Source organism: Pyrgilauda ruficollis, unplaced genomic scaffold, assembly GCF_017590135.1.
Source record: "Pyrgilauda ruficollis isolate IOZ18807 unplaced genomic scaffold, ASM1759013v1 scaffold117, whole genome shotgun sequence".
Classification (NCBI taxonomy): Eukaryota; Metazoa; Chordata; class Aves; order Passeriformes; family Passeridae; genus Pyrgilauda; species Pyrgilauda ruficollis.
The window spans coordinates 1,437,505-1,458,569 of record NW_024509988.1 but is presented as its reverse complement, the minus strand read 5'-3'; the positions used below and the strand labels follow the sequence as shown (position 1 = coordinate 1,458,569).

The following is a 21,065-nucleotide window of genomic DNA, read 5'->3' as shown; positions in this document are numbered from 1 at the left end:
GGGATGGGGCAGACCCGTGAGGCTCCATAAAGTGCTGTGGGCACGGCCTGAGTGCCTGGTCTGGCAGCGACGGGCCAGAGGCTTCTCCCAGCTCCGGGCACTGCCGACAGCACAGGGGCAGGGAACGGCGGGCAGGGGCACAATGCAGGTGCTCCCGCAGCCCCTCGTCCCCGTGCCACCATGGAGCTCCCGGTGGAAGCCAGGCAGGGCTTGGCCCCACGTGCACCGGGAGGAGCAGCTGAGGGGGTGACCACCGGCACCATTCCAATGGAAATTCCCGGCTTTTTCCTCCCCAGCCCCAGCCAGAGTGGGCAACATCCATCCCTGCCCACGGTGCATCAGCTGGTCCCTCACCCAGCAGGGCCGGACCCCCCGTCCCCCCGGAGCTGTCCCGGTCCCCTCTGGAGCTGTCTCGGCCCCCCCGGGCCCCCACGTGCAGCACCGCTCCGGGGGTGCGGCCCCTTTAAGAGCCCAGTGGCGCCAAACCCGCCTCACGTGACCGCTGCCCGCCCCCCGATGGGCGGGGCCTCGGCGCGCGGGCTCCCGCCGAGCGAGAAGCGCGCGGGACCGGCCGCACGTGTTCCTGGGAGCGGGACCGGGACCGGGATCGGAACCGAGACCGAGATCGAGATCGGAACCGGGACCAGGACCGGGACCGGGACCGGGACCGCGGCCATGGCCCAGCTCCGCCTCACCGACTTCTTCAGCCAGACAAAAGCGACCACCGGAGCCCCGGCCAAGCGCAGCGGCGGCCGCCTGCTCAAGGCCGGCCTCGCCGCTCGCCCGGTGCACCGGCAGGAGGAGGATGGTGTCCCGGCGGGGCTCGGCGGCCGCTCGCTGCCGCTGCCCGGCTCTCCGCGCACCCCGGCCCGCGGGGGCTCCCCGGCCCTGCGGGGCCTGGCGGGCAGGAAGCGGAGCCGCCGGGAGATGGAAGCGGGGTCGCCGGTCGGGGCCCGGCTCCGGGAACCGAGCGGGAAGTCGGCGCGGAAGAGGCTGGAGCTGCCCCGGGATGCGGAGCCGGGGTCTCCGGGAGCGGTAGGGGGATGGTGGGGTCGGGGATGCGGCCCTGAAACGGGCTGGGGGAGGATAAGGGCGTGGGGGGTGAATGGGTGCGTGTGGAGCCGTAAAACGACAGCCCCCCAAGCGTTCGACCCTTTTTCCCCGTGCAGGACCCCCCGAACTCGCCCCCCCTTCTCCTGATTCACAATCCCCCCTCACCGGGACTTACCCCTGCCCCAAATGCACGAGCCCCAAAACTCGTCCCCTTCAGCCCCTCTGCCCCCCGGGCTTGCCCCCTGTCCCTATTGCAGACCCCTCTGTGGCTCCCCCTCCCCGTGCAAGACTTTGGGGGGCACAGGGGAAGGGGTCCAGGCGGGTGGGGTCCCCGGACAGTCCCTAACTCTCCTCTCTCTTGCAGGCCACCAGCTCTTCGCCTCTGGCCACTCCTCGACCCCCGACACCGCTCTCACAGGACCCGGCCGTGTCCCCCCCGGCCAGCAGCAGCGGCTCCCCGGGCCGTGGGCAGGACACGGGGACAGAGCCCGGCCCGGCAGCCCCGGGGCCGGCCCGGCGCCTGCAGCGGGTACGGGCCGATCCCGGCTCTGCTCCCGGTACGGGTGGATCTGGTGCCGCGTGTCCCGCTCTGACCCTGTGTCCCCTCCCTGCCCAGGAGGACGTGGCCGAGCTGCAGGGCCGCCTGCAGAGGATGAAGGTGCTGGGCCAGGTCCCCCGTGTCCCCAGCGGGACCAGCAGTGACCTGCGGAGCCGCCTGGAGCGCGTGCGGCAGCTGGAGCAGCGCGTGCGGCAGAGGAGAGCGGCCAGCGGGGACACCGGGGACAGCGGGGACCCCGGGGTGGCAGCTCCTGGGGCAGAGACCGGGTGAGGAGCAGCTGCAGGGGGGATTTGAGGGGGCTGCCACAGCCCTGAAGTGGCTTTGTGGCGGTCTGAGGGGGCTCTGAGCCTTGTGACACCGATGTCCCCAGGTGGCGTGGCCCCAGTACCGACCCAGAGAAGGGGTTTGGGGTGGGCTGCGAGGTGGGCACTGTGCCAGCAGCAGGGCCCTGACCCCTCCTGTCCTTCCCACAGCCAGAAGCCCCCGGCGTACCAGCGCTTCCACACGCTGGCCCAGGAGCTGCCCCCGGGGCTGACGCTGCCCTACAAGTTCCGAGTGCTGGCAGAGATGTTCCGCAGCGTGGACACCATCACCGGGATGCTCTTCAACCGCGCCGAGACCGTCACCTTCGCCAAGGTCAAGCAGGGCGTGCAGGACATGATGCGCAGGTGAGTTGGCCCGTTTCGGGGTCCCAGCAGCCCGTTTTGGGGTCCCAGCTGAAGCTCTGGGGGTCCCCAACGTCTGTGGTGCTGTCACAGGCAGTTTGAAGAGCAGCACTTGGGGCAGATCAAGGCTGTGTATCCCAGCTCGTACCGGCTGCGCCAGGAGAAGAACGTCCCCACCTTCGGCAGCGGTGGGAAGAAGAAGTCTGAGTATCAGCTCACGCTGGAGCCAGTCCTGGGGGAAGGTATGGATGGTTTTGGGGTGCCTGAGAGCTGGGGTATGCTCAGTCCTGGCTGATCCCTGAATCCATAGGGATTCTCTCTGCTTGGTCCATTAAATGGAGCCCCTGAGTGTGCTGGAAGTGGGAAGCACGTTTGGGACAGGAGGGAGAACGTCCAGGCAGCAGCTCAGCTCCATGGCAGGGCTCTGGTCCTGTCCTCCTGAGGCTGCTGTGGTCTGTGCCCCGCTGGGGTGCTGTGGGTGACACTCGTGTCCCTCCTGGCAGAGGAGAAGGTGGATGGGCGCCCACACCTGTCGGCATCACGGCTGCTGGAGCGCCGGAGGGAATTCCACCGCAACCTGGTGAACATCGTCAGGGAGCACCACAAGGTGAGGGGCACCTGGCACCCCCTGCTCGGGGGTTCTCACTGGTGCCATCCAGGCTGAAGGACACTGAGGTTCCTCTTGGAGGTGGGCTCTGAATTCGCTCCCTGTGTCACCAAGCTGTGCTGGGAGCACAGGGCAGCGGCTGCCTCTCCCTTCCTGGTGCCACAACACAGCTCTCACCCCTCTCCAGGCGTTCCTGGCTGCCCTCAGCCCTCCCATGGTGGTGCCAGAGGAGAAGCTGACCCGGTGGCATCCCCGCTTCAACGTGGATGAGGTGCCAGACATCAGCCCCGCGGAGCTGCCGCGGCCGCCGCAGGAGGACAGGCTGAGCACGGCCCAGGAGGTGCTGAGCACGGCCCGGGGGATGCTGAGCCCCAAGGTGAGGCAGGGCCAGGGGCTGGCTCTGTCTGTGCCACCTCTGGGAAGGTGTGAGTGACTTCCCACTGCCAGAGAGCAGGGTTAGATGGGGTATTGGGACAGAATTCCTCCCTGGGAGGGTGCCCAGAGAAGCTGTGGCTGCCTCTGCATCCTTGGAAGTGTCCAAGGCCAGGTTGGACAGGGCTTGGAGCAACCTGGGCTAGTGGAAGGTGTCCCTGCCATGGCAGGGGGCTGCAAATGAGAAGAGCTTCCAGGTCCTTTCCCACCCAGACCATTCCATGATTCCATGAAGCACCCCAAACTCCTCTGCAGGCAGGATGGCTCAGGATCGCTGGGCTGGGATCGCCGGGCTGCCGGGTGACTGCGGGGGCGGCAGAGGGGAAACTTCTCCTTCCTCCAGCCTGAACTGTAACCCAACTCCTCCTCCCTCTTCCACATGAGCAGATGGAAAAAGCTCTTGCCAACCTGGCCCTCAGAACGGCCGAAGCCAGTGCGGGGGAACCGGCGCTTTCCCAAGCCCCGGCCCCTGCCAGCGCCTCCAGCGCGCTCAGAGGGGTGTCCCAGGGGCTGCTGGAGCGGGTGAGTCACCCCGCGCTGTGCCACCCGCGGGGCTGGGGGCGCTCCCCGTGCCCATCCCGTGCCCATCCCGTGCCCTGGGGAGCCGGGTGCTGCCCGTGCTCACCGCGCTCTCCCGCAGGTGCGGGCGAAGGAGGCGCGGCGGCTGGCGGCGCTGCTGACGCGGGACGCGCGGCAGGAGGAGCGGGCGGCGCGGCTGGCGCGGCTGCCGGCCATGGCGCGCCTCCTGCGCGGCGTCTTCGTGGCCGAGAAGAAGCCGGCGCTCGGCATGGAGCTGCTCTGCGCCCGCCTGGCCGACAGCTGCCCCGAGCTGGTGGCACCAGGTAGGAATTGCGGGAGGGGGGGTCCCTGCGGGAGGAGGGGGCTGCGGGGAGCCGAGCGCTGACCCCGCTGCTCGCAGGTGAGATGGAGAAACACGTGCGGCTCTTCGCGGAGCTGCTGCCCGACTGGGTGGGCGTCCACGCGCTCAGGACGGACACCTACGTCAAGCTGGACAAAGAGAAGGACCTGGGCCTCGTCACCGAGAGGCTCAACAAGGCGGCCAAGGAGGCCGGAGCCCTCTGAGCCCCTCAGGGTTGGGGTTTTTCCTGTGCAATCTCCTCGAAATGTAGCAAATCCCGACAGCGCTCTGGGTTCTGGGGTGGGCTGGAGGGAGGCTCGTCCTCGGGTGGCTGAGGAAGGGCAAAATGCCTTAATTTAACTAATTTCTGTGGTGGGAGCCGTGAGGATTGTAGGTCCCCATGTCCTGGAGCGATCCTGTGTCCTGGGGTGGTGATGAAAGCAATCGTAACCTGAGGAACCTTTTCTTCTCCCTTTCCTGGTTCTCCTGAAGGTTCAATGCATGAGGGGTCTCCTGAAGGTCCAATTTCAGAGGTTTCTTCCATTAACTGGGTCCTGGTGGGGTGAAGGCAGAACAGGGCAGGCTGAGAGGGTGGCAGATGGGAAGGAGTGAGAGAAAAAGTCACAAATTGATGTTTCTGGAGCTTCGGGCCTCGTTCTGTTTTTAAGGCAGGGAAAACGCATCTTCCAGTCCTCGCTGGAAACAACTACAGGACTTGTCAAAACACATTTGTATTAAATGTTTTAAATATAGTTGACTTGTGTTAACCCAGTGCTCTTCCTCGCTGCCTGTCTCGTGGTTCTCCATGGCAATTGGCGCCGGGAAGGGCTGGGTCCTCATCCAGCTCCTGGAGAAAAACTCACTGGAAAAAGTGAGCGTGGGTTTGCAGGGAGCTGAATGCAGCTTTTGTAAATGGGGCTGGGGGAGCAGCTGCTGCAGGGACAGGGGCAGGCTGGGCTGACAGGGATCCAGCGTTTTTTTTTTTTTCCCAGGGGAAATCCCAGGCTACTCAGCTGAAGTGGCTTGGGAAGAGGGACAAAGAGGGTGAGGATGGCTGCAGAGGTGCAGGCTGGCACTGTGCCCAGGTCAGGGCAGCGTGGGCACAGGGGAGGGCTGGGAGCTGCCCAGGGCCACGTCACACACACCTCACTCTGCTCCCGAGCCAGGCTGGGCTGCCTGGAGCTGGGGACACCAGGGACCTGTAGGGAAAGGCAGGGACCTCATCCTTTCAGCCCATGCTGCTCCTGGGCAGATTCCCCACCTGTAAGTGCTGGGCTGGAGTCTGGCAGCGTCTGAGATCCCACAGCACTTCCTGAGGGAGCAAAGACCTTCCTCCTCCTCCTCCTCCTCCTCCAGGCCCTGCTTGCCTGCGCAGCCCGGCTGGCCGGCGCTGCTGGCAGGAGCGTGCCCGGTTTCCAGGGAGGAGGAGAAGGGATTAAACCCGACCCAGGGGCTGGGTGTGAGGCTGGGGGCTCCTGGGGCAGGCTGGGCTCTCAGCCACGCTCAGGCACCTCACCGTGGTGGGAAGGAGCTGGATTGGAAAGGAACTGGAACGAGCCTGGCAGCCACACTCACATCCCAGGAGAGCTCCCAGCGAGCTCCTGTTCTGCTCCTCGGGATAAAACCCTTCTCCCACCTGGAAGCTGCTCCTGCCCAGCCTCGGCTCTCCAAGCAAATGACATCAGGGGCTGCTGGCAGCCCAACCAGGGCCAAGGCACCGTCCCCACGTTCCCTGATGTCACCTGCTGGCACTGGCAGGGCTGACGCTGCTTCCCCGGCACGCAGCTGCTTTCCACGGCTCTCTGGGGTGGAATTGATTTTCCTCCTCCCCCGCAGCAGAGACCCTCTCCTGCTGCCAGGCCTGTGAGGTGCTGCCTGGTCCCCAGGGAATTGTGTTCCTCAGTGTAAACTGAGCAGCACTGAAGGGGCTTTTCAGGAAATGGGGATGGAAATAGCTGGGATGGTCCTTCCAAGTGGGAGGGGGCCCCAGGTGCTGGATGGGGAAGGGGAGCTGAGCTGACCAAGCTTCTCCAGCCACAGGTCGGTGCAAAGTAAAGCAAAGGTACCTGAATGCTCCCTGGAAAACAATTCCAAGTGTTTGGGGCACGGGAGAGCTCACACCACAGCCCTGCCCCACTGACCACCTGGGGCTGCAGGGAGACCCTGCCAAGGCTCATTCACGGCCTCAGCCACTGCAAGAACGGCTCTGAGACAGCTCAGGAAATATAAAAATACATCAATATTTATTTTAGCCGTGAGTCCAGTCCCTGCTGGGCCAGGGACACAGTCCCTGATGGTTTCAGGCTTGTGGAAGTTTTGGCACGCAGGGATTTAGCCGTGACCAAACTGAACCGTGCTGGAGGAAGCATCTCCAAAGCCCCATGACCCACCTGAGACCACTGCAACACCTCTCCTGTGGCCTCACCTGGCACCAAACTCCCACCAAGGGCAGGCTCTGAGCTGGCAGCAGCCTGGTGGCCCAGAGCAGCCCAACAGGAGTGGGATGTGGTGCAGGAGATGGGGAATTCCTGCTGAACAAAAGGTGCCTGTGGTCTCCAGGGAAGGAAAACCCTGGCTGGGCTCATCCCACAGCACCACCATCCTGATTTAAGGACACAGCAGGCACTTCATTCTCCTGAACAAGCACAGTCCTGGTGTAAGAGCAATTTGTTCTGGTGAGAGCGACAGCACAGAGCAGCCAGCCCATCCTGAGGTCAAATACAGCAGGATTTGTCCCTTACAGAAAGAATTGCTTTTTGCCCATCTCCTGTGTTTCTTTGGGAATTTTTTAGCAGGTTCCTTGGAGGCTGACAGCCCAGCCCAGGGAATGCTGGTGGCCTGTCAGAGCTCTCCTGCCTCAGCAGCAATATTGTCACTTTGGTCTCCTAAAACCACAGATTCAGAGAAGCTGCATCTTGGTCTCCATCCCCCCAGTCAATCAGCCTGTTCCTTCTTCCTAAAAGGATGAACTCCAAAAGGGATCATTACACTCAACACAGTGCTTGGGAAATTTAGGATTGAAGAGCATGTGGCCATGCTCAAAACTGTGTTTAACCCCCTTCCCCACCCCCCTGTGACATCCAGTCACTACATAAAGCCCCAGATTTGTTCCCAGTGCTCCCTCCTCCCTGCTGCTCCTCAGTCATACTGCAGCAGGGAGTAGAAAGGGATGGAATTCAGCTTTTCCGACCCTTTCAGGGCTTTTAACTCTATGATCACCAGGCACTCCAGGATTTCAGCCTTCAGCCTCTTCAGCAGCTCGCAGGCAGCACACATGGTACCTGTGGAGGGGAACAGAAACATCCTCACTCCAGGGGCAGCTCCAGCCCACAGCCACCCCTGCTGCTGCCAGGCTGAGGGTACCAGAGAGGTGTGGATACCCCTGGCAGTGCCCAAGGCCAGGCTGGATGGGCTTGGAGCAACCTGAGCTAGTGGGAGGTGTCCCTGCCATGGCAGGGGTGGGACTGGATGGGATTTATCCAACCCAGCCACTCCATGATTCCATGCACACAGGTGTACAGGATCACACGTGCTTCCCTCACCTCCAGTTGCCAGCAGGTCATCCACAACCACCACTTTCTGTCCTGGTTCCAGAGCATCACTCTGGATTTCCAGCTCAGCCTGCAGGGAGCAAAGAGCAGCTTTGTTTTAGCCTGGCCTTGGAGAGAAGCCCCTCACGAGCTGCTGGTTCATGCTGGAACACAGACAAGTCCTCAGCGACATCAGCCTAAACACTCAGCACCTAAAATCCCAAAAACCCCACAAATTCCATCTACAGGGAAGCGCCACAGAAACACAGAGCAGGGAGGGGATTGCTGGGCCAACCCTCTGGCACACCAAGATCCTGAACTTTCACCGTGTGAGTTATGGTGGAATCTCATCCCAGAGCAGCTCTCCAGTGAGGAAAATCTCCTGTCATGCACTGGGGAGCTCTGCCTGGAGCCAGATCCAAACTGGCACCTGTTTGGATGTGCCACACGAGCTCGGCTGGCCCAAACAATCCTCATGGCTTAGGCCTGGCTTTGGGGGTTCTGCTGCTGTTAGTTGCTAGTGGGAGTAGCACAGCCCGAGCCCCAGCCCCGGAGCAGCCGCGGGATACGGGGCGGGATGGGGGAAGCCATGCGGGACAGCTCTGACTTACAGCACTTACTGCCAGAGTGGGGACACTCTCCGTGGTCATGCCCCTGAATTCAAGCCAAAGAAAGCCATTTAGCACCAGGTCTGAGCACCAACCCCCTGAGAAGAATCACGGCACAGCACCGAATGTCACCCGTGGGCACAAACGGAGCGACCGCGGCTCGGGGCCGGCTCCGCGCCGCTCCAGGGCTTGTGCCGGATTATCCACCAGCCCGGGACCCCCTCCCCATGGGTATAGCCCCCCTGGCCCCCCCAGGCCTTGCCTTGCCGTATTCCAGGCTGTAGGAGATGGACTCGGTGGCTCCGGGCAGTTTTCCCTTTTTCCGCACGGGCACGAAGCCGATGCCCAGCCTCTGCGCCAGCGGGGTCCCGATGAGGAACCCCCGGGAGTCCAGCCCTGGGGGCACAGCAGCAGCCAGGCAGTCAGGGAATCATTCACCTCGGAAAAGGCCTCAAGACCATCAAGTCCAACCATTTCCCAGCACTGAGCCATGTCCCCAAGTGCCACATCCACATAATTTTTGGAATGGTGGCTCCACTACTGCCCTGTCCCAACACCTGATCACCCTCTCAGTGAATTAATTTTCCCTCATATCCAACCTAAACCCCCCCAGGTGCAACTTGAGACCTTTTCCTCTTGTCCCATCGCTCAGATCAGAGCCATTCCACCGGGGGAAGGTCTTGGCACAACCCTCCTGTTTTATCCTGCCATTCTAAAAGCAATTTGCCCTTCAAGTCAGTTCTGAGGGTTGAAAACAGAGCCCACACTCCTGCTCTCACCCACATGTGCTGCTGCTGGCCCCAAGAGCCCACTCCCCTCCCCTCTGACCCTTTTCCTTAGAGATAAAGCCAGCAGGGCCCTGGTATCAGTCCAGCCACACAAGCAGGAACTCTGCACCTCTGGGCAGACTTCACTTATCTCACCTGGGCCAGGTTTGCTCTGTGCCCCAGCCCAAGCTCTGCCCTCCTCAGCACTTTGCCAGGTGAGCTGAGGTGCTCTGGCCAGCAAGGCCATTTGTGCTGGCCTGGGAAGGCTCCCTGAGGAAAACCAGCTGGGACAGGGCCAGCCTGCCCTGGGGACAGCGTGGGGACACTGCGGGCACAGCAGGCTTTGGGTGCCCCCTCCTTTTTAACAATGAATTATGCAACTGGCACGGAAGTGTCAGAGGGCACCTGCCACATCCCACACCAGCATTTCAGGAAATCACAGCAGGAGGCAAAGGGTAGAATCTGTCCTGGGGTTACCATGTCACCCAGGCCAATGTTCAGGTGATTTTTCTGTCCAAGGGCTACAACATTCCCCAAGGGCCACCCCACACTTCCCACCTGGGACACACTGCTCTGCCCTGGCCTCGGGGCTGTTCAGCCAACACTCACCCACAATGAAGTCGATTTTCGGGAAAGATGCCTTCACATGATCCTCCAGAAGATCAATCAAAGTCCTGAAGGCCACAGGATCCTTCAGCAAGGGGCTGATATCGCTGCAGTGAGGGAGGGCAGGGGGTGAGGGACCTGCGGGGCTGCTCTGGAAACGCTGAGCTCCTGAGCCCGGGGAGGGCTCCCGAGCCCAAGGAAGGTTCCTGAGCCCGGGGAAGGTTCCTGAGCCTTGGAAGGCTCCTGAGCCCGGGGAAGGTTCCCGAGCCCGGGGAAGGTTCCCAAGCCCAGGGAAGGTTCCCGAGCCCGGGGAAGGCTCCTGCCCGGTGCTGCCAGGGCCAGGGATGGGCAGCGGGGACAGGAGCTGTCAGCGAGTCCCGGGCCCGGCTCCAGCCCCGTCCCATCCCCAGTTCCAGCCCTGCGCCATCCCCGGCCCCATTCCCATCCCCTGTCCCGGCTCCAAGCTCGGCCCTGGTTCCCTCCCCGATCCATCCCCGTCCCCGTTCCCATCCTCACCCCCACCTCCATCCCGCTCCCGTCCCATGCCATGCCCATCCCGGCCGCACCGGAACAGCACGCCGGGCTCCGGGAAGTCCGGGAAGGGCCGGACGCGGTCGCGCACCGCCCGCAGCCGCTCGTCGCTCATGGCGGCCCCGCCGCGCAGCCGCCGCAGCTCCGCTCGGCCGGGCCGGGACGGGCGGGACCGGGGCGGCTCCGCCCAACCGGGGCGGCACCGCAGCGGGCGGGCACCTGGCCACGGGGGGTGTGGTACCGCGGGGCACGGGGCATCCGTCCGCCCGGGTTTGGAGCTCCGGTATCCCGGGGCACTGAACCCCAGGCCCCCCGGTATTTGGAGTTCCGGTATCCCGGGGCACTGAGCCCCAGTCCCCCGGTATTTGAAGTTTTGGTATCCCGGGACACTGGAGCCCCAGTCCCCCTGATATTTGGAGTTCCGGTATTCCGGGGCATTGAGCCCCAGTCCCCCCGGTGTTTGGAATTCCAGTATCCTGCAGCATTGGAGCCCCAGTCCCCCCGGTATTTGGAATTCCAGTATACCGGGACACTGAGCCCCAGTCCCCCCGATATTTAGAATTCCAGTATATCGGGACATTGAGCCCCAGTCCCCCTGGTATTTGGAGCTCCGGTACCCTAGAATGTGGAGCTCTGTAACCCCGGAGCATTGAGCATCAATCCCCCTGGTATTTGGGGCTGTGGTACCCCGGGGTGTGGAGCTCCGTAACCCCGGAGCATTGAGCATCAGTCCCCCTGGTATTTGGGGCTGTGGTACCCCGGGGTGTGGAGCTCCGTAACCCCGGAGCATTGAGCATCAGTCCCCCTGGTATTTGGGGCTGTGGTACCCCAGGGCACTGAGCCCCAGTCCCCTCGGTATTTGGAGCTCTGGTATGCTGGAGCATGGAGCATCGGCCCCCGGGCACACAGAGCTCTGGTATTCCCGTGTACAGAGCCCCAAATTCCCGGTGCATGGAAGTCTGGTACTCCAGAGATGGAGCTATTGCAGAGTCCCCAGCCCCCCAGGAAGGTCTGATATCCCAGGACTCCCGGTGTGTGGAGCTTCATGCACAGAGCCCAAAGTCCCCCGTGCATGGAGCCTTGGCACATGGAGCTGCAATTCCCAGGGGCATGGAGCTCTGATAACCCTGGTGCATGGAGCTGCAATTCCCAGGGGCATGGAGCTCTGATAACCCTGGTGCATGGAGCTGCAATTCCCAGGGGCATGGAGCTCTGATAACCCTGGTGCATGCAGCTGCAATTCCCAGGGGCATGGAGCCCTGGCTCCTTGGCAGATGGAGCTGCAATCCCAGGGTCATGGAGCCCTGGCACAGCAGTGGATGGAGCCCCAGGCTCCCCTCTGAAGAGCTCCCAGGTACCTGCTCCATGTGGAGCTGGATTTCCCTGTCTGGCCCCAGCCTCAGAAAGGAGCTCCCTGCCTGGGGGCTCCATTTGCACCCCCTCACCCTGCCCAGCCTTCCACAGACAGCAAACTCCTCAGGACCTCACTGTTTCCTGCTTTTCCGTTCCTCATCACCTCGTGTGAACTCCTGGAGTCGTTCTGTGTTTGTTAAACCTGTTGGTTGGGATGAGGGACAATAACACAGCCCCAGGTCCTGGACCAACAGCTCCTGGTGTCACTGAGCCCTGGGCAGGGCCAGGAGCTCCCACAGCTCCCATCTCCCATCTCCTGGTGGTGAATGTTGTTTGGCCATGCAAAATCCACCAAATGAGTTCAGATCTCCTCTTCCATTAGCAAATACACCTTGGATCTGCTCCAGACCTGTCCGGGCACGGCTCGCTGTGGAAAGCAGAAGCAATTGGAGCCTGTAACACCCCTGGCTGAGCTCAGTGTTTGCTGCCCAGAGCTGTGACTGGGAAAACTTCACCCACACCCTCTGGAGAGCCCCTGCCATGGCAGGGACACCTTCCACTAGCCCAGGCTGCTCCAAGCCCCATCCAACCTGGCCTTGGACACTGCCAGGGATCCAGGGCCTGCCCACCCTCACAGGGAGGAATTTCTCCCTAATATCCCATCTAACCCTGCTCTCTGGGGAAGCCATTCCCCCTTACCCTGGCCCTTGCCCCCAGTCCCTCTCCAGCTCTCTCAGAACCCCTCCAGGCACTGGAAAGAGCCCTCAGGTCCCCCTGGAGCCTGCTCTTCCCCAGGCTGCACAACCCCAACTCCTGTTAACTCCCTCTGCTGCCAGAGACAGCCCGTGCTCCCTTCACAACCATTCCCCCACAAACTAAGATTTCCCCTGAACTCAGATTATCGCTTTGGCACCAGGAGAATCCTCTGGGGCAGCTGTGGCAGGGCAGCAAAGAGGGGGGAAGGCCAGGCTCTGCCAGGGGAGCCAGGGCTCGCAGCACTCCCTGCGATGAGCTGGACGGTTCCTCTGGTGACCTTACAAGCACAGCACTGGACAGTGGAGCTGTTCCAGCAACTCCTCTTCTTCCTGGCAGATGGAATTGCTGATGGAATTTATCTGCCTACTCGTGGAAATAAATAAGCAGGAGCTTATTTCCTGGGAAAAGGGATCTTTTCAGCCTGCCAGGCAGCTCTGCTTCTGCCTCTCGCTAACGGAGGGGCCAGAACGAGGGGTCTGTGTCACCCCTGTCCTGCTTGTGACCCCCCACGATCCCACCCTCACTGCAGGAGACTCCACCACATTTTCCTGGAGGTTGAGTGAGGTTCCCAGGCCCTTCATCCCAACCAAGCCCTGGCAAACCTTCCGCAGGATGGGCTGCTGAGTGCCCCCGCTGCTCCACCCCACAGCCAGGGATCTCTCCTCCTCCTCCTCCTCCTCGGATGTGGGATCACTCTGTCCCCGTCAGTTCTGCCGGGAAGGGCACAAAGATTACACCAAACTGGACTTGCAGTGGCCCAGCTGCCAGAAAGCATGGTTAAAAGACAACATTCCTGAGATTCCTGTCTGAACTCCTCATTTATCCCCCATCTCCAAGGATTCCAACTGCACCTACCGGCACAGACTGGACTGGAACACCCCAAGGAAATCAGTTTTCCCTGTGATTGTTCCACCTTTCAAACAACACCGCTGACTCCTACTGCAATTTCCATCTGCAAAGAACTTTCCTAGGACCCCTTTCCAAATGTGATGTCAAAGGGCTCTGGAATATCACCCGGGAGGTGACTCCACATCCGTGCCTGGCAGAGGAATCACCACCTGGAATCTGCATTCCCCCAGGGAACTCTGGCTTTGCTCTTTTCTGGACACCGAGGCCATCAGTGATTTAAAAGTGCTTTGAGATCCTGATAGGAGAGGTGTTATTAGCCAGGGAGCAGGGAAACTGGGAATACAAAAGCTTGGGAACTAACTTTAACCAGCTTAACCAGGCAATTAAAGAGCTGTGCTGAGCCTGGAAGTTTCTGTTCTGTTCAGGATTTTAACACTTCAGTGTGAAGTGGAACAAAATGCCCCAAATTTCAACATCCCCCTTCCACGAGGGAAAACGAGCAGAAAAATTTCCCTGCAAATCCACTGGAATGTTTCAATCTCAGCTGAAGCAACTCATGCACTTTAAACCCTTAAAAAAAAAAAAAAAAAAAAAAACACCCAAAAAAACCACCACCACAAATTTGAAATATCTTATTTCAACACCAGAAGAATGCAGCTCCCCAGCCAGATCCCTGGGCTCGGGATGGAAGCCTCAGACCTGTTTTTGTCCCCCTAAAAGAGGAAAAAAAATGTGGTGATCCAGCTCTGCCTCCCTGGGAGCCCAAGGCAGCACCTCCTGCCTGCTGCAGCAGGTTGGATCAGGCCCTTGGAGAAGACACAAAACTCCTCTCTCTCCCCTGGCCAGCCTGGGTTTTGTGTCTGATCCAGAACTAATGGATTTGGCTCACATTCCTCGCTGCTGGCTTTTATCTGCTCTCCCTTTCAGCTGGGAATTGTGCTACCAACCTCCTGTCACCCAGAGGATGTTAAGTGACTCCAAGAGGGACAAAGGCCTGCAGAGCTGCCAGATTGCCTCTCTGCAGAAGCTGGAAGGCAGAGGTTTTTTCTCCCTCCTAAAAGACCACAAGCTTCTGGCTACGGATCCACCTTTATTTAGGATTTATATAATCCCAACTAGGCTTCAAGCAACAACAAAACTTTAAACGGTGGAAGGGGATATAAAGGAGACAGGCAAATGGAGTCTTGGTGTTTAAAATAGCCATTTTCCAAAGGAGAAAAGAACCTAAAATGGGATTTCAGTTCTTCCCTTACAGCTGTTCTTAAAACCTGACAGTTTAATTCAAGGGGCACCACAGTGTCGCCTCCTGATAACACAGAAAAACATCCAGTGCTACCAGAAAACAAAAGGAAAAGTCGATTTCCAAGTATTCTAACTGCTAGGAGAGATGGAAAACAGGCCATTCTAACTGCAGAACAGTTATTTGGAAGCTGAACAAGCAAAGGAACTCTTAAGAGAATAAAAGTGTGTTTAGTTTGTAAAGTTTCCCAGTTCTGAGGACAAGGGCAGGATCCCCAGGGAGGGATTTCTCTGCTGGCTGTGCTCCAGAGGCTGCTGGGGACTCTGCAGCCAAAAATCACCTCCCAGCACCCCAAACCCTCCTCCCTTCAGTTCTCACCTTCCGTGGGTCCTTCCTCAGCCGCTGGAATTCTTTCCTGGGGTTATTTCAAAGCTGTTGTCACTGGGGAAAATAAGAGTGTCCAACCTTGAGGAGATCCCTTATGTGAAACAGGAATTTTGGGATGCTGTCCATGATGTCTGGGAAGGGCTGGAGGTGACAGGTATGGGAGGTGACAGGTGACACTGCCACCACTGTCCCAAGTCCCACAGCCTCCTTCTTGGAGACATCAGTTCCACTTCTTTTAGTCAAATCCCACTGTCACTGCCCCAGAACAGCCCCCAGCTTTTACCAGCAAATCCATGGCTCTCACTTCCCTAGTTCCAGAGCTCTCCATTTTCCCTTGGACACATTCCTGAGGCCCCCTTGGCCAGGCAGGGCCGTGTTCTCCTCACTGCTGCACTCAGGACAGTTTGCAGGGCATTAACCTTGGCTCTAAGTGTTGGGAATTGATCTGCTGCTTCCCAGTTCCAGCATTCAGCTCCCCAAATTGCTGGTCCCCAGGGACTAATTTGCCACTGAAATAATCCATTTGTCGCTGCAGGATTTGAAATCAAGGCTCCAGTGCTGCAGCCCGAGCCTGGAAGTGCAGCCCCAGCTCCTCCACAATTATTAGTTCCATCCATTTCGGAAGCTTCTCTGCACGGAGGGTGGGATGATAACAGAGCCTCAGGGGCAGAGCTGGGAGGCTTGAGAGGCTCAGCTAATTGGAAATTAAAGGCAAGAAAGAAATTCTTTGGACTCTTAGGGCAGGAAGAGATTGAGCTTTTAGCGTTCAGCGTAATAAACATAAAGAAAGGAACATCACAGCCCCAAACTCCAGCACTCCTTTGGCATTTCTGTCTCATCGCTCGAGAGCAGAAGCCACCACCAGAGCAGTTTGGCTGCTGCAGGTCCCTGAGTGGGCAGGAAATCCCTCCAGCCCCACTCCTGCCCCAGTTCCAAAGGGGGAAGTTTCAGGCCAGCAGCTCAGGGTGGTTTTTAAGGGCAGATGTGGCCACTTTGTGCCCCGAGTGGGCAGTGGGGGCTGCAGGCACCATCCCCACCCTGTGCTGGCCCTGGGTCCCCCCAGCCTCTGAACTGCACTGCGTGGGCTGGGAGATTGATCTAGGGTAAAAATAATTCCAGGAAAACAAACCAAGTTATTTTTTAACCCCAGTCAGTCCTATGATCCAGGAGGTGAATCTGGGAGAGTGCCCTTGGCTCACAGGTGAAATCACAGACTGCATTGCTGATAAATTAGTTTATTTTTCCTCATGAGTTCTTCACCTCACAACTTTTAAATCTGTACAATTTTAGGAAAGGCATTCATTTAAAATTCCTCCTATTATCCAGCCATAAAACAACTATTCCTATTTAAATTTAAAGCAGAAGCTTTGTCACATTAAACCCTGATAATTTATTATCTGCTTCGTGTCCTTTTACTCTAAACAGACACGTCATGGCTTCACTTACTTGCTTTCAAGTGCAACATTTCCCTCCAGGATCTGTGTCCTGAGATCACTCCAGGAATGAGGAATGAGGGATTGCTGTGCTGGGAGGGGGACAAACCCCGTGGCTGCTCACAGCAAGTTCCAGGGGCAAAGCAGGCTCTTCCAAAGTGCAGCTGTGAAAGAGCAAAGGAAAAAGCAGCAGGCAGGGCACAGGGAGGAGGTGTCAGAGCAAACTCTGGGACTGAGGAGCGTGGCCAGGATCCTGGGGAGCTCTTCCTAAGCAGCACAAAACCCCAGCAGGTGCTGTTGCCTGCCAAGGATTGCCAGGGAGCTGCAGCCATGGACTCCCTCCTCTGGTGGAGATTTACAGTGAGTGCAGGGCTCTGACAGTCCCAGTGACAGAACTGTGCAATCCAAGCCACCGAGGCTGGGAAAGACCTCGGAGATCATGGAGTCCAGCCCTCAGCCCAGCACCACGGCCACCCCAATGGCACAGCCACGTGGTTTTCAGCATTTCAGGGCTGGGGATATCAGCACTGCCCTGTGCCAATGCTCTTCACCTTTTCCATGCATAAAATTCCCTGATATTCAACCTGACCCTCCCCTGGCACAACTCTCCTCCTGTCCCTGTTCCCTGTTCCCTCCTGGCAGGAGCTGTGCAGAGCCAGGAGGGCCCCCCTGAGCTCCTTTTCTCCAGGCTGAGCCCCTTCCCAGCTCCCTCAGGATTCTCCAGCCCCTTCCCAGCTCCGTTCCCTTCCCTGGACATGCAGAAGCCCTAAAGCAGAGGTGGAACAGCCCCAGCAAACGGGGAGCTCCTGGTTTTAGCTGGTCTCCCGTGCTGACAGACCCACAACTGCTCCCAGCCCTGAGCTCCCCTCCGAGGGAGCTGCTGGCCACATCTCCCAAGCCTTGAGCTGTGTCTAAACAAGGAGGAATGTTATGGATGAGCTGGAAATGCCATGATACACTCGAAGGACAATTAGGAACATCCTAAGAAATGTGGGCTATAAACAAATGCCACTTGCAGACGTGCAGGGATCCCTGAAATGCTGGCTGGGATTTCTGAGAGGTGCAACAGCAAGAGCTGACCCAAGGGCTGTTCTCATTCCAGTTTAATGGGATTATCCAGCTTCATGAGACACACAGAAGGAATTACTGTGGAGGAGATCACAGGTACATAAAGCATGGGAAGGGGGAATGGGAATATTTGGGATTACAGGAGGGTAGGAACCAGCAGCTGGGAGCCTGGAGCTGGTGGGAGCACCACAGCTGGCACAAGAGCAGAGCTCTCAAGCAGCTCCAAGCTTAGCTGGGGAGGAATTTGAGCTGTTTCCAGGTACAGAGCACCTGGATTTTCCTAAGGCAGCACAACACCACACAGACAGGGCACCTGTGCTGTGGAAAACACTGGAGGGATGGAAGGAGAGCTGTTGGTGGGACAAATGGAGAATCATGGAATGGTTTGGGTGGGAAGGGATCCAAAAGCTCACTCTGCTCCATGCCCACACCTTCCACTAGCCCAGGCTGCTCCAAGTTTCTCTGGGCACCCTGTGCCAGAGCCTCCCCACCCTCACAGGGAGCAATTCCTTCCTTATATCCAACCCAAACTTCCCCTCTTTCAGTCTGAACCCAAACATGCCCAGGCTGCCTCCAGCTGCTGCCCTGGAGGCCAGAGGAGGCTGGTTTTGCTCCAGACAGGTTTATTGGAGACAGGCAAGGGTGTGGAACGGGCTCCAAGGCAGAGCAGGGATCTGCCCTGCAGGATTGAGCAAAGGCTTCTGTTCCCCAGGAACTCTGGCTAGAGGAGAGCTGCAGCCAGGCTGGGGAAGGTTTGCACAAGGACAATTCCTGGGAGAGCATGTGCTGGAAACAGGGTCAAGAGTCAAGGGCTGGTGCCAAGGGGCATTTCTGAGCCCAGAGCTCGAGATGGGAAGCGTGGCTTGGACCAGCTTTAGACCCAGATTTTTGGAAATGAAGGGAAGCCCCAAAATGAACACCTGTCCCCCAGCTCCCCACAAATGTCCTGCACCAACAACTGGCAATAGAATTCTGGAATGGTCTGGGTTGGAAAAGACCTGAAAGCTCACCCAGTGCAACCCCACTTCCACTGTCCCAGGCTGCTCCAAGCCCTGTCCAGCCCGGCCTTGGGCACTGCCAGGGATCCAGGGGCAGCCACAGCTGCTCTGGGCACCTGTGCCAGGGCCTCACCACTCTTACACAGAAGAATTCCTTCCCAATATCCCATCCAGCCCTGCCCTCTGGCAGTGGGAGCCATTCCCTGTGTCCTGTCCCTCCAAGCCCTCTCCAGCTCTCCTGGAGCCCCTTCAGGCTGGCAGGGGCTGGAACCCCAATGCAACACTCACCTGAACACAACCCCACCTTTCCTTAAACCATGACCTAGGGAATGTTTGCAGCTACACACAGAAGGAACTGAGGGCATTCTGCCTGGATCCAAACCCCTCGGCTGGGAGCAGGAGGGATCCCTGGTTTGCACCCAGAACTCACAAATTTGGGGAGAAAGGAAAAACAAGTTGATGTCCAGAGTTCACAATGGAAAGCAAATGTTAAAACAACAAGCTACAGGCAAACAAAACATGGGCAGTTTGGGCAGGGCTCTCTGGCAGCTCTGAGTTTCCTGACCTGTCCCCGTGGCTCCTGTTGGGGCAGCCCAGTGAGCAAGGCTGGGTGCAAGGAGCAGGAGTGATCCATGGGGCTGATGGCAGGGTTGTGGCTGTCCAGAGAGCTTTTACAGCTGACCCAATCCTCACTGGAGTTACCATTTAGGGAAAGAACTGGGGGAAGAGAGGAGTAGAGGCTAAACCCTGAGCACGAGGAATATAAACACTGGCCCTTTTGGAAGAGCAAGTGATGATATCATGCACACATCACACCCTTCCTGTGTAAACAGGAGTGCCAGCAGGAGCAGGCATTGGAAACTGGATGTCCAGCTGCCTCTGGGTAGCTCTGGAGGGCTGCAGCCATCAGTGAGGCCAAGAGCATTTCTTAGGATCAGACTCTGGTGCTTTCAGGCACTTCCCAAGCTTCTCACAGCCTGGAGGAGCCCAATTCTGTTAAAAACAAACAGAAATAGACAGAAAGATGATTCACACCAAGTATCTGCTAAGCTCTTACCCCAACCAGCTCTTTATAATCCTCACAAAGACACTTTTATGTGCTGCTTGAAAAATGGAACTCCTCTTGCAGCCCAAGCCTCCGGGCTCATAAACTTCCCCACTGCAAACAGTGCTCAAATAAAAGCTGGGAAAGGCTAAAATGCTGTGCAGCAGATGATTCCCTCTCCTGGGGCACGCCAGCCCTGCCTGGCCTCTCCCAGCCCAGCTTGCTGGGATGCTGCTGACCCTCCTGTGTCTGCTGTGGTAGCACAGAGCAAGCAGAGCAGGAGGTTTTGGTGTCATCCCAGTTTTCCTGGAGCCCAGGGGAGTTCCCATTCTCAGCACTGCAATACCCAGGCACTGTCCTGAGGAAGCAAAAGGCAGCAGAAGGCCAAGGGTGTGAGAGAGATAAGAATGCTGGTAATTTTAATGAGCGTTTTGATGGATGAATCCATGGGCAGAGGGAGCAGGAAGCATTCCTGAGACACCTCTTCCAGTGCCTGCACACCAGAACTATTTGTTTTCCTTGTTTCCATGTTTCTTGAGCTACCTGAATGTGTAGAACAGAAAAAGGAGATCTACTGCCAACCTCAGCTTCCAGAGGCATTAATGGAGGAAGGAATTTGGATAAATGAACATTTTTAATTCATGAGGTTTTGCCATTTAAAATGTGGGATTGTGGTCATGGAAAAGGCAGATAACACTTCCCAGTCTGCCTTCAGGAATCTTTTGTGCCTCCCTCTCTCAGGTCTGTCCATCCACGGGACATTCCTGCTGTCCCCTATTAAAGGCCAGTTCAACACTGACCTCTTGCCTTTTGTTTTGCTGATTTTCACCCTGCAAGTATTTCTGGTTTTTTGGAATTATATTCCTACAGAAAAGAAATGCTCGACCCTAGGAAAAAAACCACTGGAGCAGGTTTTTGTTCCATGGAGCTGACAACAGATGGCAGTGAGACACCAGCTATTCCTGCAGAGGAGCAGACACAGAGGGAGCTGTGCTGAGACACCTCTGCACCGAGCCTTTCTGAACAATTAATGTCGTTTTCTAAATCTGTTCCTCTGCTTTAAAATGTGCAGCCACGGCTGGAAAATTCAGAGCACCCTGCAGAAGGAACTGAGAGCCAAAGGAACACATGAACTGAAATGTTTGTTCTTTTGAAAAAGCAGAACAAGAAACGATCTGTGCTGCACTCCCGCCGCTGGGCTGTGCTGGGAGCCCTGGGGACAGAGCCAGGCCAGCCCCGAGCTGCAGCAACAGCTTCTCCCACACTTGCACAGCAGGAAATCCCAGCAGAGCTGGCTCTGGGGGAGCTCCCTGCACGCTGCTGCTGGGATCCAGCACAGATGGGCTGCACACACCTCCCTGCTCCTGCTTCCACCACTGCTCTGCACAGGAGCTGCACAGGGATCCACCTGCTGGCCTGGAATCCTGCAGTGCCTGGGTGGGGAGTGACCTCAAAGCTCATCCAGTGCCACCCCTGCCATGGCAGGGACACCTCCCACTGTCCCAGGTGCTCCCAGCCCTGTCCAGCCTGGCCCTGGGCACTGCCAGGGATCCAGGGGCAGCCACAGCTGCTCTGGGCACCTGTGCCAGGGCCTGCTCACCCTCACAGCCAGGAATTCCTTCCCAATATCCCATCCAGCCCTGCCCTCTGGCAGGGGGAAGCCATTCCCTGTGTCCTGGCCTTGGACACTGCCTTGAACACTTGAACACTTCCACACTG

The 21,065-nt window shown here is 58.3% G+C and overlaps 3 protein-coding genes across 4 annotated transcripts in view; 1 reads left to right on the top strand and 2 right to left on the bottom strand.

Moving 5' to 3' along the window:
- The first annotated feature begins 554 nt into the window (after positions 1 to 554).
- On the top strand, positions 555 to 4,937 carry CDT1 (chromatin licensing and DNA replication factor 1). Its single transcript, XM_041484701.1, has 10 exons — positions 555 to 1,035; positions 1,418 to 1,582; positions 1,670 to 1,878; positions 2,086 to 2,280; positions 2,371 to 2,519; positions 2,781 to 2,884; positions 3,072 to 3,260; positions 3,704 to 3,838; positions 3,957 to 4,158; positions 4,236 to 4,937. Exons 1-10 carry the CDS (start codon positions 676 to 678, stop codon positions 4,397 to 4,399), a joined length of 1,872 nt encoding a protein of 623 aa, XP_041340635.1. The 5' UTR covers positions 555 to 675; the 3' UTR covers positions 4,400 to 4,937.
- A 1,464-nt stretch (positions 4,938 to 6,401) lies between these two features.
- APRT (adenine phosphoribosyltransferase) lies at positions 6,402 to 13,671 on the bottom strand. 2 transcript variants are annotated; one of them, XM_041483405.1, is made up of 6 exons: positions 12,929 to 13,671; positions 11,734 to 11,997; positions 9,690 to 9,793; positions 8,576 to 8,709; positions 7,718 to 7,796; positions 6,402 to 7,456 (listed from the first exon to the last, which is right to left on the bottom strand). In XM_041483405.1, exons 2-6 carry the CDS (start codon positions 11,874 to 11,876, stop codon positions 7,314 to 7,316), a joined length of 603 nt encoding a protein of 200 aa, XP_041339339.1. In that variant the 5' UTR covers positions 11,877 to 11,997; positions 12,929 to 13,671; the 3' UTR covers positions 6,402 to 7,313. The 2 variants fall into 2 exon arrangements, with proteins under 2 accessions (XP_041339339.1, XP_041339348.1); XM_041483414.1 differs by lacking the exons at positions 11,734 to 11,997; positions 12,929 to 13,671 and adding an exon at positions 10,253 to 10,416.
- Positions 13,672 to 18,770: 5,099 nt separating this feature from the next.
- The window catches only part of GALNS (galactosamine (N-acetyl)-6-sulfatase), a 39,786-nt gene continuing 37,491 nt past the window's right edge, over positions 18,771 to 21,065 (bottom strand). The window contains 1 exon segment of the mRNA XM_041483391.1: positions 18,771 to 19,294. Coding sequence (XP_041339325.1) covers positions 19,208 to 19,294 — 87 coding nt within the window. The 3' untranslated portion in view covers positions 18,771 to 19,207.